General features: G+C 39.6%; 3 protein-coding genes across 3 annotated transcripts; 1 reads left to right on the top strand and 2 right to left on the bottom strand.

The window, feature by feature from the left end:
• Positions 1 to 382: 382 nt before the first annotated feature.
• On the bottom strand, positions 383 to 1,857 carry LOC132188291 (dirigent protein 24-like). The gene has a single exon (XM_059602711.1). The coding sequence runs from the start codon at positions 1,725 to 1,727 to the stop codon at positions 516 to 518; it is 1,212 nt and encodes a 403-aa protein (XP_059458694.1). The 5' UTR covers positions 1,728 to 1,857; the 3' UTR covers positions 383 to 515.
• Positions 1,858 to 3,903: 2,046 nt separating this feature from the next.
• LOC132188070 (dirigent protein 25-like) lies at positions 3,904 to 4,659 on the bottom strand. Its single transcript, XM_059602480.1, has one exon. It carries the CDS (start codon positions 4,657 to 4,659, stop codon positions 3,904 to 3,906), a length of 756 nt encoding a protein of 251 aa, XP_059458463.1.
• A 1,206-nt stretch (positions 4,660 to 5,865) lies between these two features.
• Positions 5,866 to 13,403, top strand: LOC132186267 (spliceosome-associated protein 130 A). Its single transcript, XM_059600152.1, has 4 exons — positions 5,866 to 9,156; positions 10,484 to 10,975; positions 11,890 to 12,045; positions 12,983 to 13,403. Exons 1-3 carry the CDS (start codon positions 6,151 to 6,153, stop codon positions 12,025 to 12,027), a joined length of 3,636 nt encoding a protein of 1,211 aa, XP_059456135.1. The 5' UTR covers positions 5,866 to 6,150; the 3' UTR covers positions 12,028 to 12,045; positions 12,983 to 13,403.
• Positions 13,404 to 13,505: the final 102 nt, after the last annotated feature.

Genomic DNA, 13,505 nt, shown 5'->3' with positions numbered 1-13,505 from the left:
AAAGTTCGGACCAAAATGAGGAGTCATGAAATCAGGTTTTACCAACACATATATACGTCGCTAATGTGGGATATGGAATTTGTTGGCTTAAGTTCAGCTGTGCTGAACTATATAAGATTATTGGTCTTTACAACTAACAATGAAACATCAGTTAATTAATTAAATCAATTTAATTTTGAGGGACTTAAGCCATTGATTAAGGGATCAAGCCCATATCATTCAAAAAACAAAGGAGAGATTAAGACCATAATCTCCCTGGGTACGTATTAACTTTGATTATTTTGATTTCATTGAGTGAAGAATCCACCAAGAACTCATTGATATACACACACATATATATAGAGAGAGGAAATTACTTTAAAGTTTTGGGAAAAAGCAACGATTAATATAAACAACATTATTATCATTCAAATTTCACATGATAGAAAGATACGTCAAACAGATACTGAAAAAGGCACACCCACTAGAATGACCAGGTAAATCATAATTACCCAACCCAAAAGCACAAACACTCGCTACTCATAAAGGTAAACACTGAACTGCAGGATCGTGTCCACGCCGTCCGTTGTGTGCTGATCCTCCGGATGAAGCGTCTCCACCGTAGCATACCCTTTGGCGTTCTCATACTTCCCGGTCCCACCAACCACCGTAATCTGAGACTCCGGCGACGCCGTCCGATGCACCCCGAAGAAGCTGACCGTATCCTCCACCACCTCTTGATGGTGATCGCCACCACCAGCACCGTGCAGCAACACAGTCACTGCCATCGTCTGGCTCGTCCCGTCCAACGAGCTCGCCAAGTAAAACCCTTGCGCTTTGCCAACCACAGCGGAACCCAGCATGTGACCCTCCGTCAATTCGTCGTCGATCACCGTCAGCGACCCAAACAGTAGCTTCTGGAGCGTGGCACCGGATGGCAACTGACCGGCGGTGACGAAAGGCAGGTTGTTTCCGCCGTTAACGATGTTGTTGTTGCCGCTGTTTTGGAGGACAGTGGAGGCTTGGGGGCCAACGCCGTTGAGGCCAGCGAGGAAGGGCAGGTTGTTGTTGTTGAGGATACCGTTGAGGTTTGCGTCGCTCAGTGGGACCCCACCGCTGACTGGGAAGATGTTGTTGTTGGGTATGGTGAAAGGGAGGCCGTTGATTTGGGTATTGGCTATGATCCCAGTGACCACCCTGGCTGATGGGTGTGTGCCACCTAGGATGTCGTGCATGAAAAAAGTCAACCCAGGAGCTTGTGGGCCACCAGGTTTTGCCACTGTGGCAGTGGCGGTGGCAGCCACAGGGGCAACTGGGCCAGTTGGTGATGTGATGGCAGGACCAGCCACAGGAGCCACATCAGCAGGGGTTGGCACAGCATCAGGTTCTTCTGGTTCGGGTTGCGGCGAATCAGGTTCTTCTGGTTCGGGTTGTGGTGAGTCAATGTCTGGCTCAACATCTGGACTAGCTACCGGTGCCACATCAACATCAACATCATCATCAGCCACCGTGGTGGCAGGGATTTGACCACTTGGTAATGCTGCAGTGGGACCAACCTGTGGAGTTAAAATTGGGACAATTGTTGCTGCAGGATTGGCTGATTGGGGTGGGTATGGGAGGATAGGTGGTTGTGGGTCCACTTCGTCAAGGATTCTAGCTGAGGTGGCGCAGCCAATGGTGATCGCTAGAAGCAAGAGACAGGTGATGCCTTTGAGTGTGTTGGTGGTGAAAAGGGAAAGCTTGGCCATTTTGGGGGTGTGAAGAAGTTAAAAAGCTAAGAGAATGTTTGAGTGCCCTTGTGTTGATGAGGGGAGTATTCTCTATGGGGTATATATATAGTCTAAGGAGAGTTTTATGAGGAGATTCGAAAGAGGAGTGGAGCTGATAAAATGGAGTTGTTGCATCCTTTCTCTTCTAGGGTGTGTTTAGTTGAAACACCTAACTCTTGTTTTGGATTCCATAATATCTTATAGAACATCAAAAGCAGGCAATGGGGCTCAAGTGGAGTAGCTCATTGTTTAAATGAAACACTCGTAATAATTGGTTGGATTCCTTCCTAACTTCAAAATTTTGAGCATGAGGCAAAGACAAATTAACCAAAATTATAAAACTATCACACTTTGACTTTTAGATAGTTCATTATTTGCATTTTTGAGCACTTAAAATGAGCATGTCATTCATTTTGATCAGGATCTATAGATTTTACTTTGTTCAGTAGCCTAATGCATATTTAGGTATACACTAACAAATTTACATAAGTTACAAAGAATGGAAGAGAATAAAAGAATATATTCTGCTCATTCACAGAGACTGGACCAATAATAGACTCACTTAGCCAATCAGAATGGCGACCCTAGTTTTGAATAGTAGAAAGAACATTCAACAAATCACCTTCCACAATCTCGTCGTTCTTTGTAAACTTTTAGAATATGAAAAGCTCTTTAGAATTTGTAAAACCGATTATATGGTTTCACATAATAACTAAACAATGTGAGACTTAACACTCATGATTATATCTTATAAACTACTTACTATGTGGGTTACTCATATTTTTCCAATATGACACTGGAGTGTTATAAATTCAGTTCAACTCAAAAGTGTCTAAAAAATGAGAAGCCCATTTGATAGTCTTAAGAAAATATAAATTTAATTATTTAATAAATACTTTAACAAATAAGAATTTATCTGCTTCTCTCGTTGGCCCAATTAATCACTCAATAAGAACAAATGAATTTCTTGAAAAAAGAAAAGAAAAGAAGAGATATCTGTTAGGTTGAAGTTGCAGTTGTTTTTTATTTTTTTATTTTTTTTTTGAAGTACTTTAGTTGTTTGAAGGTACCAAGTTATGTCATAATCCAGAAAATTATGCAACAACCCTTGTCCAAACCTGGTTAGAAGGAACCATTGCCAGCTCATTAATGTTAATTATCAATGTAAGTAAAGTGGAGACGGTAAAAACTTTTTCTCCACTGGCTTGATCTGCAAAACGGCATGCCTTGAGAGAATTGAAACATATTGAACTTTTTCTATTCGATTTTTTTTTTTTTTTCGAACTTGTTCATATATGGGCCCTCAAAGTCTTTAGTCTTCCCAATCCCAGCAGTTTAATCCTTTACAGAATACATATATAGTCTTAGAAGCCATCAACCCTTCCACAATAAAGGATTTGTTTCAGTGCCAAAATGAAGTTCGTCTTAGGCCGGTTTATTTCAACGTAAATATTTTGTTGGAAATGTTTTATGTCGAAAAAAGTAGCTATTTTTGGCTCTTTGTTTGCAACCGGCCTGTACATGGTTGAAAAAAGCTTTTTCGGTGTAGATTGTACGGATATGAGGAGCTACGAGATGAAAAAGAGAGGCGACGAAGAGGGGATACGAAGGAAGAGAGTGTGTAAGACTATAAGGCCTTTTATGAGTTGGATTAAGATCCGATAAAATTGTTTGCCCATATTGCTTATAATTGATCGAGACAGACAATTGTGAGAGGACTTTTATAGGACTTACCTGCTCGGATAGATAAGCTTCATAAGAATCCTCTCATACCCTCTCATAGTTGTCTGTCTGGAGATGTACGTAGGAGAACGGCAAAAAATTGTTCAAGCTTTTATACTCGTGAATGTTATTTTTCTTGATCAACTGAAAACATTTCAGGTTGACCAATATTTTACACTATGTCAAATACTCAAAAATAGAAACAACCTTTCTCAAAATATATTTTATGCCAAAATAAACAGACTTAGAATTCATGTATCACAATGAAAACCATGTAATTCTACTTATATAAGCTTATTTCAAACACAATTGGGACAAATTTCATTATTTCATATTCTGTTCAAAACAAAACACCCCAATTTTTCACTCAAAGTGTAGCAGAAATCAGAAGCTTAAGATTGATATTTAGCTTAATTGGCTACCAAACGTGCCACTAACTCAGATATACATTGAACAGAAGGAGCTTATAATTGGTTCCTTTTCCTTCCCCACCAGTAGGAGACCCAACATGATCCACTGCCTTAACTGTTGCATACCCATTTGCTCCTTGATACTTCCCAATGCCACCAATAACTGCAATATGAGACTCGGGAACTTCTGTCTGGTGCACCCCAAAAAACCTCAGCCCATCATTAAAGTCATCAAAATATGTTGTCATGGCCATCATATGGCTGCTCCCATCTTCTGAGCTAGCAACATATATCCCTTGTGCTTTTCCAAGCATGGGTGACATGTTGTTGTTGTTGTTGCTGCTTGAACCTTTGAACAATTCTTGGTCTATTACTGTTACTGTCCCAGACTCCAACTCTTGGAGGGTAGCTCTAGCCGGGAAAGATACACCGATGATGCCGGAGAGATCGAGCGTTTGAGTGGACAATCCGGCAGCGGTGCCAGCCGGAACTGTTGGATTGGACCCAAGTAGGGGGATTCGTCCAATGGGAGGGAAAAGGCCTAGTGGCTTTTGGAAGGGAAGCTGACCGGTGACTTTAGTGGTTGCAGGTTTTGATGAGGGTTGAGTCACATTGAGCACATCTCTCATTAGAAACGTTATTTTGTGGTAATGGTTATGAGGGGTTGGGGTTGGATTGCCAATGGTTCTAGAGGAGGATGCCTGGTTGATGATGAACATGAATAAGAGTGTGCAGGCTATGGTTGGCATGGAGATGGCGGAGGGAATTAGCTTGGCCATTTTCTTGACGAAGGAATGCTTTTGATTTTGTTGTGTGTTAATTTCTTCATTTTATAAAAGAATTGGCTTAGGTTTGGTCTAGTTGGGGTGGTTAGTTATGGATCTAGTATATACTTAAAATAAATGTATATATAAAGATCTTAATTGATTATATGGAAATAATAAGTGATTTAACATTATATCAGAACGGTAGTATTTATGACATGATTAAACTGTTAGAGCCTGTAATTAGGCCATATGTAGACCATATTTGACCAAAACACACTTGAACTTGAGCTAAAGATGGAGATTCTGAAATATAAAGTCAGAATTAAGTAAGCCTAAATAGGTGGTTTAATTGAAAGGGTATCAATGAAATGATGTCATTGATGGAAAATTATATTTTATGAAAAGTTATCTTAAGTATTTTTGCTGCAATTTTTTATTTATTAAGAATTAAAGATTTCTCGAGTCAATGTAAGTACATTATCTTTGATCTGTTTATGATTATGAATATTTACATAATTGTTTGTGCAATTTTAAGAAAAAATATTGTACTTAAACTTTGATTTTATGTATGTTAAATATATTGAAGAAATAGAGAAAGGAGGAGAGAGAAGAGAGAGAGAGAGCGAAAGCATGTAATAGATTACATTGTATTAAGACAGATTAATGTGAAATATTACAGAAACCTTTATAGTATGAGTAAAATAACTAGAGAATAATATTCTTAACTATGTAAAATAATTACGTAGTTTGTAATCCTTTATTGTGAACTATAAGCTATGGATACATGAGTGTCCTAGTTGTCTTCAAGAAATTGAAAATTTGTAATCTTTGAGCAAAGGTTTGCTTAATTTATGAATATGCTCGATGTTTTATTCAAAAAAAAAAATTTAGAGCATGTTTGGGATTACGTTTAAAAAATATAGTTTTTAAGTCAAAAAGAACTTTTGAGAAAAAACTTCATTTTTAAGTTTTTGTCAAAAGTGCGTTTTGATCATTTTTAGGCTTTTTGGACCATTAAAAACGCTTTTAATTTTTTTTACCAAACAAGTACTTTTTTCTTCAAACGAATTTTTTGAGTATTAAAAATATTTTTAAGCCCCTCAAACGCAATCCCAAACAGGCCTTTAAAATATTTATATAAAAATATTAATCTTTCATTTCTTGTATATATTTATCATAACTAATGGAAGAGAGAAAACACCAATTATTAACCACGTATCCTGAAACCCACCAGCTCCGTCAAATTCAGCCGTCCGATTCAAACAAAGGCGGGTAACCTTTCTCATCCCCAGAAATCCCCCTAGGGTTTTACACATCACAATTCACTCACTCGCACACTCCTCTCCTCTCTCTTCTTTAACCGCACTCTGCACCAGAACCCCCATTCCCAAAACCCTAAATCCCTCTCCAGTCTCCACCAATTGAGCATCATATAAAACCCTAACCCTAATCCTCCATTTTCCTTCCCACTTCGAAACCCTAGCTGGCCCAAGTTCTCGAGCCATGTACCTCTACAGCCTCACTCTGCAGCGAGCCACCGGCATAGTCTGTGCCATCAACGGCAACTTCTCCGGCGGGAAGGTCCAAGAGATCGTCGTCGCACGCGGCAAGATTCTGGAGCTTCTCCGACCCGACGATAACGGTAAGATCCGAACCCTTCTCTCCGTTGAAATTTTCGGTGCCATTAGGTCTTTAGCTCAGTTTAGGCTCACCGGGGCTCAGAAAGACTATATCGTGGTCGGGTCCGACTCGGGTCGGATCGTGATCCTCGAGTACAACAAGGAAAAGAATGTGTTCGATAAAGTTCACCAAGAAACTTTCGGGAAATCGGGGTGTCGTAGGATTGTTCCGGGCCAGTACTTGGCTATCGATCCCAAGGGTAGGGCAGTGATGATTGGGGCTTGTGAGAAGCAGAAGCTTGTTTATGTGTTGAATAGGGACACGGCAGCGAGGCTGACCATCTCGTCGCCGTTGGAGGCACACAAGTCGCATACGATAGTGTATTCCATCTGCGGGGTTGACTGCGGGTTCGATAACCCAATTTTTGCCGCCATTGAGTTGGATTACTCGGAGGCAGACCAGGATTCGACTGGGCAGGCTGCGAGTGAGGCCCAGAAGAATTTGACCTTTTATGAGCTTGATTTAGGTCTTAACCATGTGTCTAGGAAGTGGTCCGAGCCTGTTGATAATGGTGCAAATTTGCTCGTTACTGTTCCTGGAGGAGGGGATGGGCCGAGTGGTGTGTTGGTTTGTGCGGAGAATTTTGTGATATATAAGAATCAGGGACACCTGGATGTTAGGGCTGTGATTCCTAGGCGTTTAGATTTGCCTGCTGAGCGTGGGGTTCTTATAGTTTCAGCAGCAGTGCATAAACAAAAAGCGATGTTCTTCTTTCTGTTGCAAACAGAGTATGGGGATATTTTTAAGGTTACATTGGATCATGACAATGACCGTGTTTCGGAATTGAAGATCAAGTATTTTGATACCTTTCCAGTTACTGCTTCCATGTGTGTATTGAAGTCAGGGCACTTGTTTGCTGCTTCTGAATTTGGGAATCATTCTTTCTATCAGTTCCGGGGAATAGGTGATGATGCTGATGTGGAGTCTTCGTCAGCCACATTACTGGAAACTGAAGAAGGTTTCCAGCCGGTGTTTTTCCAGCCAAGACGACTTAAGAACCTTCTTAGGATTGACCAAGTTGAGAGCTTGATGCCAATAATGGACATGAAAGTCGTAAATCTATTTGAAGAAGAAACACCTCAGATATTTACACTTTGTGGACGGGGTCCTCGTTCATCTATAAGAATCTTAAGACCTGGTTTGGCCATTAGTGAAATGGCTGTGTCGGAGCTTCCTGGTGTACCAAGTGCAGTCTGGACTGTGAAAAAGAATGTCACTGATGAGTTTGATGCGTACATTGTTGTGTCATTCTCAAATGCCACTCTCGTGCTTTCCATTGGTGAGACAGTTGAAGAAGTTAGTGATAGTGGGTTTCTTGATACTACGCCTTCACTTTCTGTTTCTTTGATAGGTGATGACTCTCTCATGCAAGTTCATCCTAATGGCATTAGGCATATTAGGGAGGATGGCCGTATCAATGAGTGGAGGACTCCTGGAAAGAGGACAATTTCTAAGGTTGGCTCTAACAGGCTTCAAGTGGTCATTGCACTTAGTGGGGGTGAACTTGTGTATTTTGAGGTGGATATCACTGGTCAACTAATTGAGGTGGATAAGCATGAAATGTCAGGTGATGTAGCTTGTTTGGACATTGCCCCTGTACCTGAAGGGAGGCAGAGATCTCGTTTCCTTGCGGTTGGTTCATATGACAACACGATTCGTATCTTATCATTGGACCCTGAGGACGGTATGCAGATTCTGAGTGTGCAAAGTGTTTCTTCAGCGCCAGAGTCTCTCCTTTTCCTTGAAGTCCAGGCATCAATAGGTGGGGAGGATGGTGCTGATCATCCTGCCAGCCTTTTTCTTAATTCTGGTTTACAGAATGGGGTTCTATTCAGAACAGTTGTAGATATGGTGACTGGACAGCTTTCTGATTCCCGTTCTCGATTCTTGGGACTGAGAGCCCCAAAGCTCTTTTCTATCGTTGTAAGAGGCAAGCGCGCAATGCTTTGCTTGTCAAGTCGACCTTGGCTTGGTTATATTCACCAAGGACATTTTCTTTTAACACCCCTATCATATGAGACTCTTGAATATGCAGCATCATTTGCCTCTGACCAATGTGAGGAAGGTGTTGTTGCTGTTGCTGGTGATGCTTTGAGGGTTTTTACCATTGAGAGGCTGGGAGAAACATTTAATGAAACTGTGATTCCCCTAAGGTACACACCAAGAAAGTTCGTGCTTCAACCCAAGCGAAAATTGCTGGTAATTATTGAGAGTGATCAAGGAGCATTCACAGCTGAAGAGCGTGAAGCTGCAAAAAAGGAGAGCTTTGAGGCTGCTGGAACAGGTGAAAACGGTAATGTGGAACAGATGGAGAATGGTGGTGATGAGGACAAAGATGATCCCCTCTCGGATGAGCACTATGGCTATCCCAAGGCAGAGTCAGACAAGTGGGTTTCTTGCATCAGAGTTCTTGACCCAAAAACAGCAAATACGACTTGTCTGCTGGAGCTTCAGGACAATGAAGCTGCATTCAGCATATGCACTGTGAATTTCCATGATAAGGAGTATGGAACCCTTTTAGCTGTTGGTACAGCAAAGGGACTACAGTTTTGGCCTAAAAGAAGTTTAGCTGCTGGTTTTATTCATATTTATAGGTTTGTAGAGGATGGAAAATCACTTGAATTATTGCACAAGACGCAAGTGGAAGGTGTCCCTACTGCTTTGTGCCAGTTCCAGGGAAGATTACTTGTGGGTATGGGATCTGTGCTCAGATTATATGATTTGGGCAAGAGGAGATTGCTTAGAAAATGTGAGAATAAACTGTTTCCCAACACTATTGTCTCCATTCACACTTATCGTGATCGGATATATGTTGGTGACATTCAAGAGGTATGATATTTTTTCTAATTTTATTTATTTATTTTTGAGTTTGATGAATTTGAGTTTACTTTATTGCCATACGTATAGATAGACACATACATATAAGCATACATCCATATACACACATACATATGGAATTTCTTCTATTTTCATATTAAGTGCTTGTAGTTTGTTTTCTCAGATTTTTGTCTGTGTATATGAATGGAAACAATTCATGGACAAAAATTGAAAACTTTGGAAGAAGTCAGCTAAGAATTAAAGCCATACTGGGCTCTCTGTAGTCAGTAGCAACAACCTGTTTAATATTGGGCAATATTTGCTGTTAGAACAGAGTAATGTCTTCTTTACAATTATAGGGTCTGTTTGTCCCTAAGGACTAGTTCAATTAGCTGGAGACCACGCCTCATAAAGCGGAAGTCACTAGTTCGAATCTCTCATTCTCCCCTCCCCATGGGGACAAAAAATCACTCAAAAAAAAAAAAAAAAAACAATTATAAGTTTTTGCCATTTTGTCTTCTTCTTATCCTTAGCTTACAAATTGGTTGCTTCTCACTAGTGCGGTCACCTTTTGAGATGGTTCAGGCTAAATTATCTGAATGGATATCTCATATTTTGTGTCCATGGGATCACCTTAATCGCTCATGTAATCCTTTTTGGTTGTGTTCCATTATGTTGCTGCTCACTCTTCAGAACATCTTGTATTAGTTTTGCACATGCTATGAATGTTCTGTTTCTTGGCTGCCCAGCCTTTCTGTAACATGAGGCATAGTAATTTGACAAAAATCCCTGCGAACCAGTCAAAAATTAAACCCTATGAAGCACTTCAATAATTAGCAAGTTTTGGAGCATTAAATAAATGTTTGTAAGCAACAAAAAAAAATGCCTAGTGTCACAGAGGCAGGACATTGGAAAATGGTGATCAGTTTAGTTGTCTTGACAACCTTTTGTGAAGCTTTAAGAAGAAACATAGAAAAATGCTGATCTGGTTACACAAAATCTTGGTACATAATATTTCATATTAGATTAAATGTGTCAGTGATATTGATACCAAACAAGGCCTATATGTTTCTGATGCATGAATTGAAAAACTTGTGGTGTTATATGATGGTTGGAGCATTGCTGTTAGATATTATACCGTATACCATATTTGCAAAAACCATTGGGTGGTCACCCAAATATTTAGCTGGGTAAGTGGAATCCATGCAATCCATATCCTGGTCTTTTATTATCTTGTGGTGTATACTGTCTGGAAGTGGCTTGTGCACTGAGACCTGTTCTTCCTTACTTTTCTTCTTCATAATTCCTTAACTGACTATCTTCTGTGTCCTCTCTGCAGTCCTTCCATTACTGCAAGTATAGACGGGATGAGAATCAACTGTATATATTTGCCGATGATTCTGTTCCAAGATGGCTTACTGCATCATACCACATAGATTTTGACACAATGGCAGGTGCTGACAAGTTCGGGAACATCTATTTTGTGCGGTTACCGCAGGATGTTTCAGATGAGATAGAAGAAGATCCAACTGGTGGGAAAATAAAATGGGAGCAGGGGAAATTGAATGGAGCTCCAAACAAGGTAGAGGAGATAGTGCAGTTTCATGCTGGTGATGTGGTCACTTGCTTGCAGAAGGCATCTTTAATTCCAGGCGGTGGAGAGTGCCTCATATATGGCACAGTGATGGGAAGCTTGGGGGCATTGCTAGCATTCACTTCCCGCGACGATGTTGACTTCTTTTCTCACTTGGAGATGTATATGAGGCAGGAACATCCACCTTTGTGTGGAAGAGATCACATGGCTTATAGATCTGCTTATTTTCCTGTTAAGGTAATATACATTTATTATATTCTTTCTGTTATATTACCTGTTGTCCCATATAATCATTCGTACAGGATAATCAAGTTTTACTGTTATTGGATTCTTCAATGACTCTTTGCACTTACTAAGAGTGTTAGCATTCATGTCCTTCTTTACTTTTGGTTTTTAAAATACAAGGCTCCATCCTCTGGTTTCGAATCTTCTTAAGATTGCTATTTTTTTTTTTTGTCTTCTTTCGTAAGAGTTTCTGGAATTTTACCTGTCATTGGTCTTAAACTTTCTTTGCTCCAGTATGGATTATAGGTCTGCTGTATCTTATATAGAACAGCACTGTTGATATTATGAAAGGTTGGATTTGTCATGTAAGAAAATTAGTCATGTCGAGTGCAAGGTTTCACTTATAAATTGGCTTTTGAAGAGTCCTGAAAGCTTTCCCATACAAGTATAAGTTTCCTTGGGGGATGGTCAGTGGATTTTAAGGGTCAGTTCAATTATCGTCATCAGTTGTATGTTGCATCTGACTGGTTTTTGTTATAGTTGGCTTGTAAAATTTGTTTTTTCCAGGATGTCAACATGCCCTTAAACTGCATGTTGCTAATCAATTGAATCGACCTTTGATCTAACAGTCTCTGTATGTGACTTGACCATAGTTTTATGTAGCTATTTACAATTACTACTATTGATGCCGATGCTACTTGTATGATAATAGAACACCACCTCTTCTCCAAAATGTTAGGGGTTGTTGGGGTAATCATGTTTTAACTTCCTGTGATCAGCCAGAGAAATTTATGTCCAGTTTTTGCTTCCTTCCATAATTTTTCTTTTTCCTGAGCCCTGCCATGATCTTTTTGGTTCCATTAGGTATGGCTTACTTATATTTTGCTATGAAACAAAGATGGAAGTACTGAATTGCTATTTTGCAGGATGTGATTGATGGGGATCTATGTGAGCAGTTCCCAACATTGCCTTTGGATTTGCAGAGAAAAATTGCGGATGAATTGGATAGAACTCCAGGAGAGATATTAAAGAAACTCGAAGAAGTTCGAAATAAGATCATTTGAGGAAAATTCAACTTAAAGGTGTTTTTTTTTTTTTTTTTCTCTTCTCATTTTATATATGTATTTTTATATCTATTATTATTGTTTTTTTTTTCCTTCTATTTTTGGATATTTGGTTTCATCGAGACATAGTAGCATTCTTATTTGCTGGAGCTGGAGGAGCAGGACATAGCATGTACTGTTAGATATTTCTCAATGTTCATGTAACTGCTTGACATGCATGGAGAGTGGAGAATGGCGAAATGTTCATAAAACTTAAAATTCAGTTGGTCTTGGGATTTCGAGCATTGGACACATCAAATGGGTCCTTGCTTTGTCTCAAAACAGTTTCAGCTTTTGGGGGCATATTTAATGGTTCTATTTGTTGGCTTCACCTGTCTTTGTAGTCCAGGACTTGATGCAGAATCTTTGAAGTTTAGCACTGCTGTGCTATGATTTGATGTGATATAGGTTTAGGTATGGTTGAGCCCTAATGGAGTAGGAACTTGGAAAATCATTGGAGGTTTTTTTATAGGTTGATCCCCAAGGTTTTAGATTTAATCTGCCCTAGGTAGAACATCAGGTCTGATTTCAATGTGTTAAGGAAGAATGAAAGAAGAATAAAATCCTAGGTAACCAAACCTAGGTTTCCTCAGTGTCCACGCCTAGGAAAGAAGGCAATGACATCCTGAAAAGAAGCTTTTGAACTTGCTGGTGATCTTTTCATTCAACTTATAAAATTGGCAGATTATATGAGCTTGCTTATATAGTCAGCTGGGACCACTTTACTAACATAATTAAGACGATTAATGTGGAACTGAGTGATTTCTTTTTGTAAGTGTAGGTAATAAACAAACTATAGACTATTAAATAATGGGATCCGTGAAACGAAAAGATTTGAGCAGGTTAGTGGCGTAGTGGATAGCAAAGACAAACAATCACAAGAATTTCTTACACTGTTTTCTTTTTGCATATGCAGGTTATTGTATGAATCCATGTGGATGGTTGCTGTTTTGTACTGGTACCGAGTAAACCGCGCATGCTGGGCAAAGCAACCTCTTGACTGATTCTAGAACGAGACATTGGGAGTGACATTAATGTTGGGAACGGCTAGGGCATACGGAAAAAGAAATATGCAATCCTTTCACCTGCCAGTCAGCATTTTTTGTTGTTGTAATTAGTCGTATTTGATCTTGATGTGTTCCTTACATGAAAATTATGTTAATTAACCGCTACATGCGCTGTCCGGTGTACGTGTTTAAAGTCTGCACTGCAATTAGATTTGTTCCTATCTGTCACTAATCTGGGTAGTAAAAACTCACATAAACCTACCGAATCATGGAATGTAATATTACTGCATGACTTTTTACGTATAAAATGTGAACAATGAAAAACTGCTGCAGGTAGAAATGATCGAGAACAATGAAAGCTCCTATAGACTGATGTATGATTATTCTTGTTTAAAATGTAAATTTCCATGGTAGGTGGAAGAAAACCATGCC

This window comes from Corylus avellana, chromosome ca7, assembly GCF_901000735.1.
Source record: "Corylus avellana chromosome ca7, CavTom2PMs-1.0".
NCBI classification, from domain to species: Eukaryota; Viridiplantae; Streptophyta; class Magnoliopsida; order Fagales; family Betulaceae; genus Corylus; species Corylus avellana.
The sequence above is the reverse complement of the archived record's forward strand: the minus strand, read 5'-3'. Positions and strand labels throughout refer to the sequence as shown.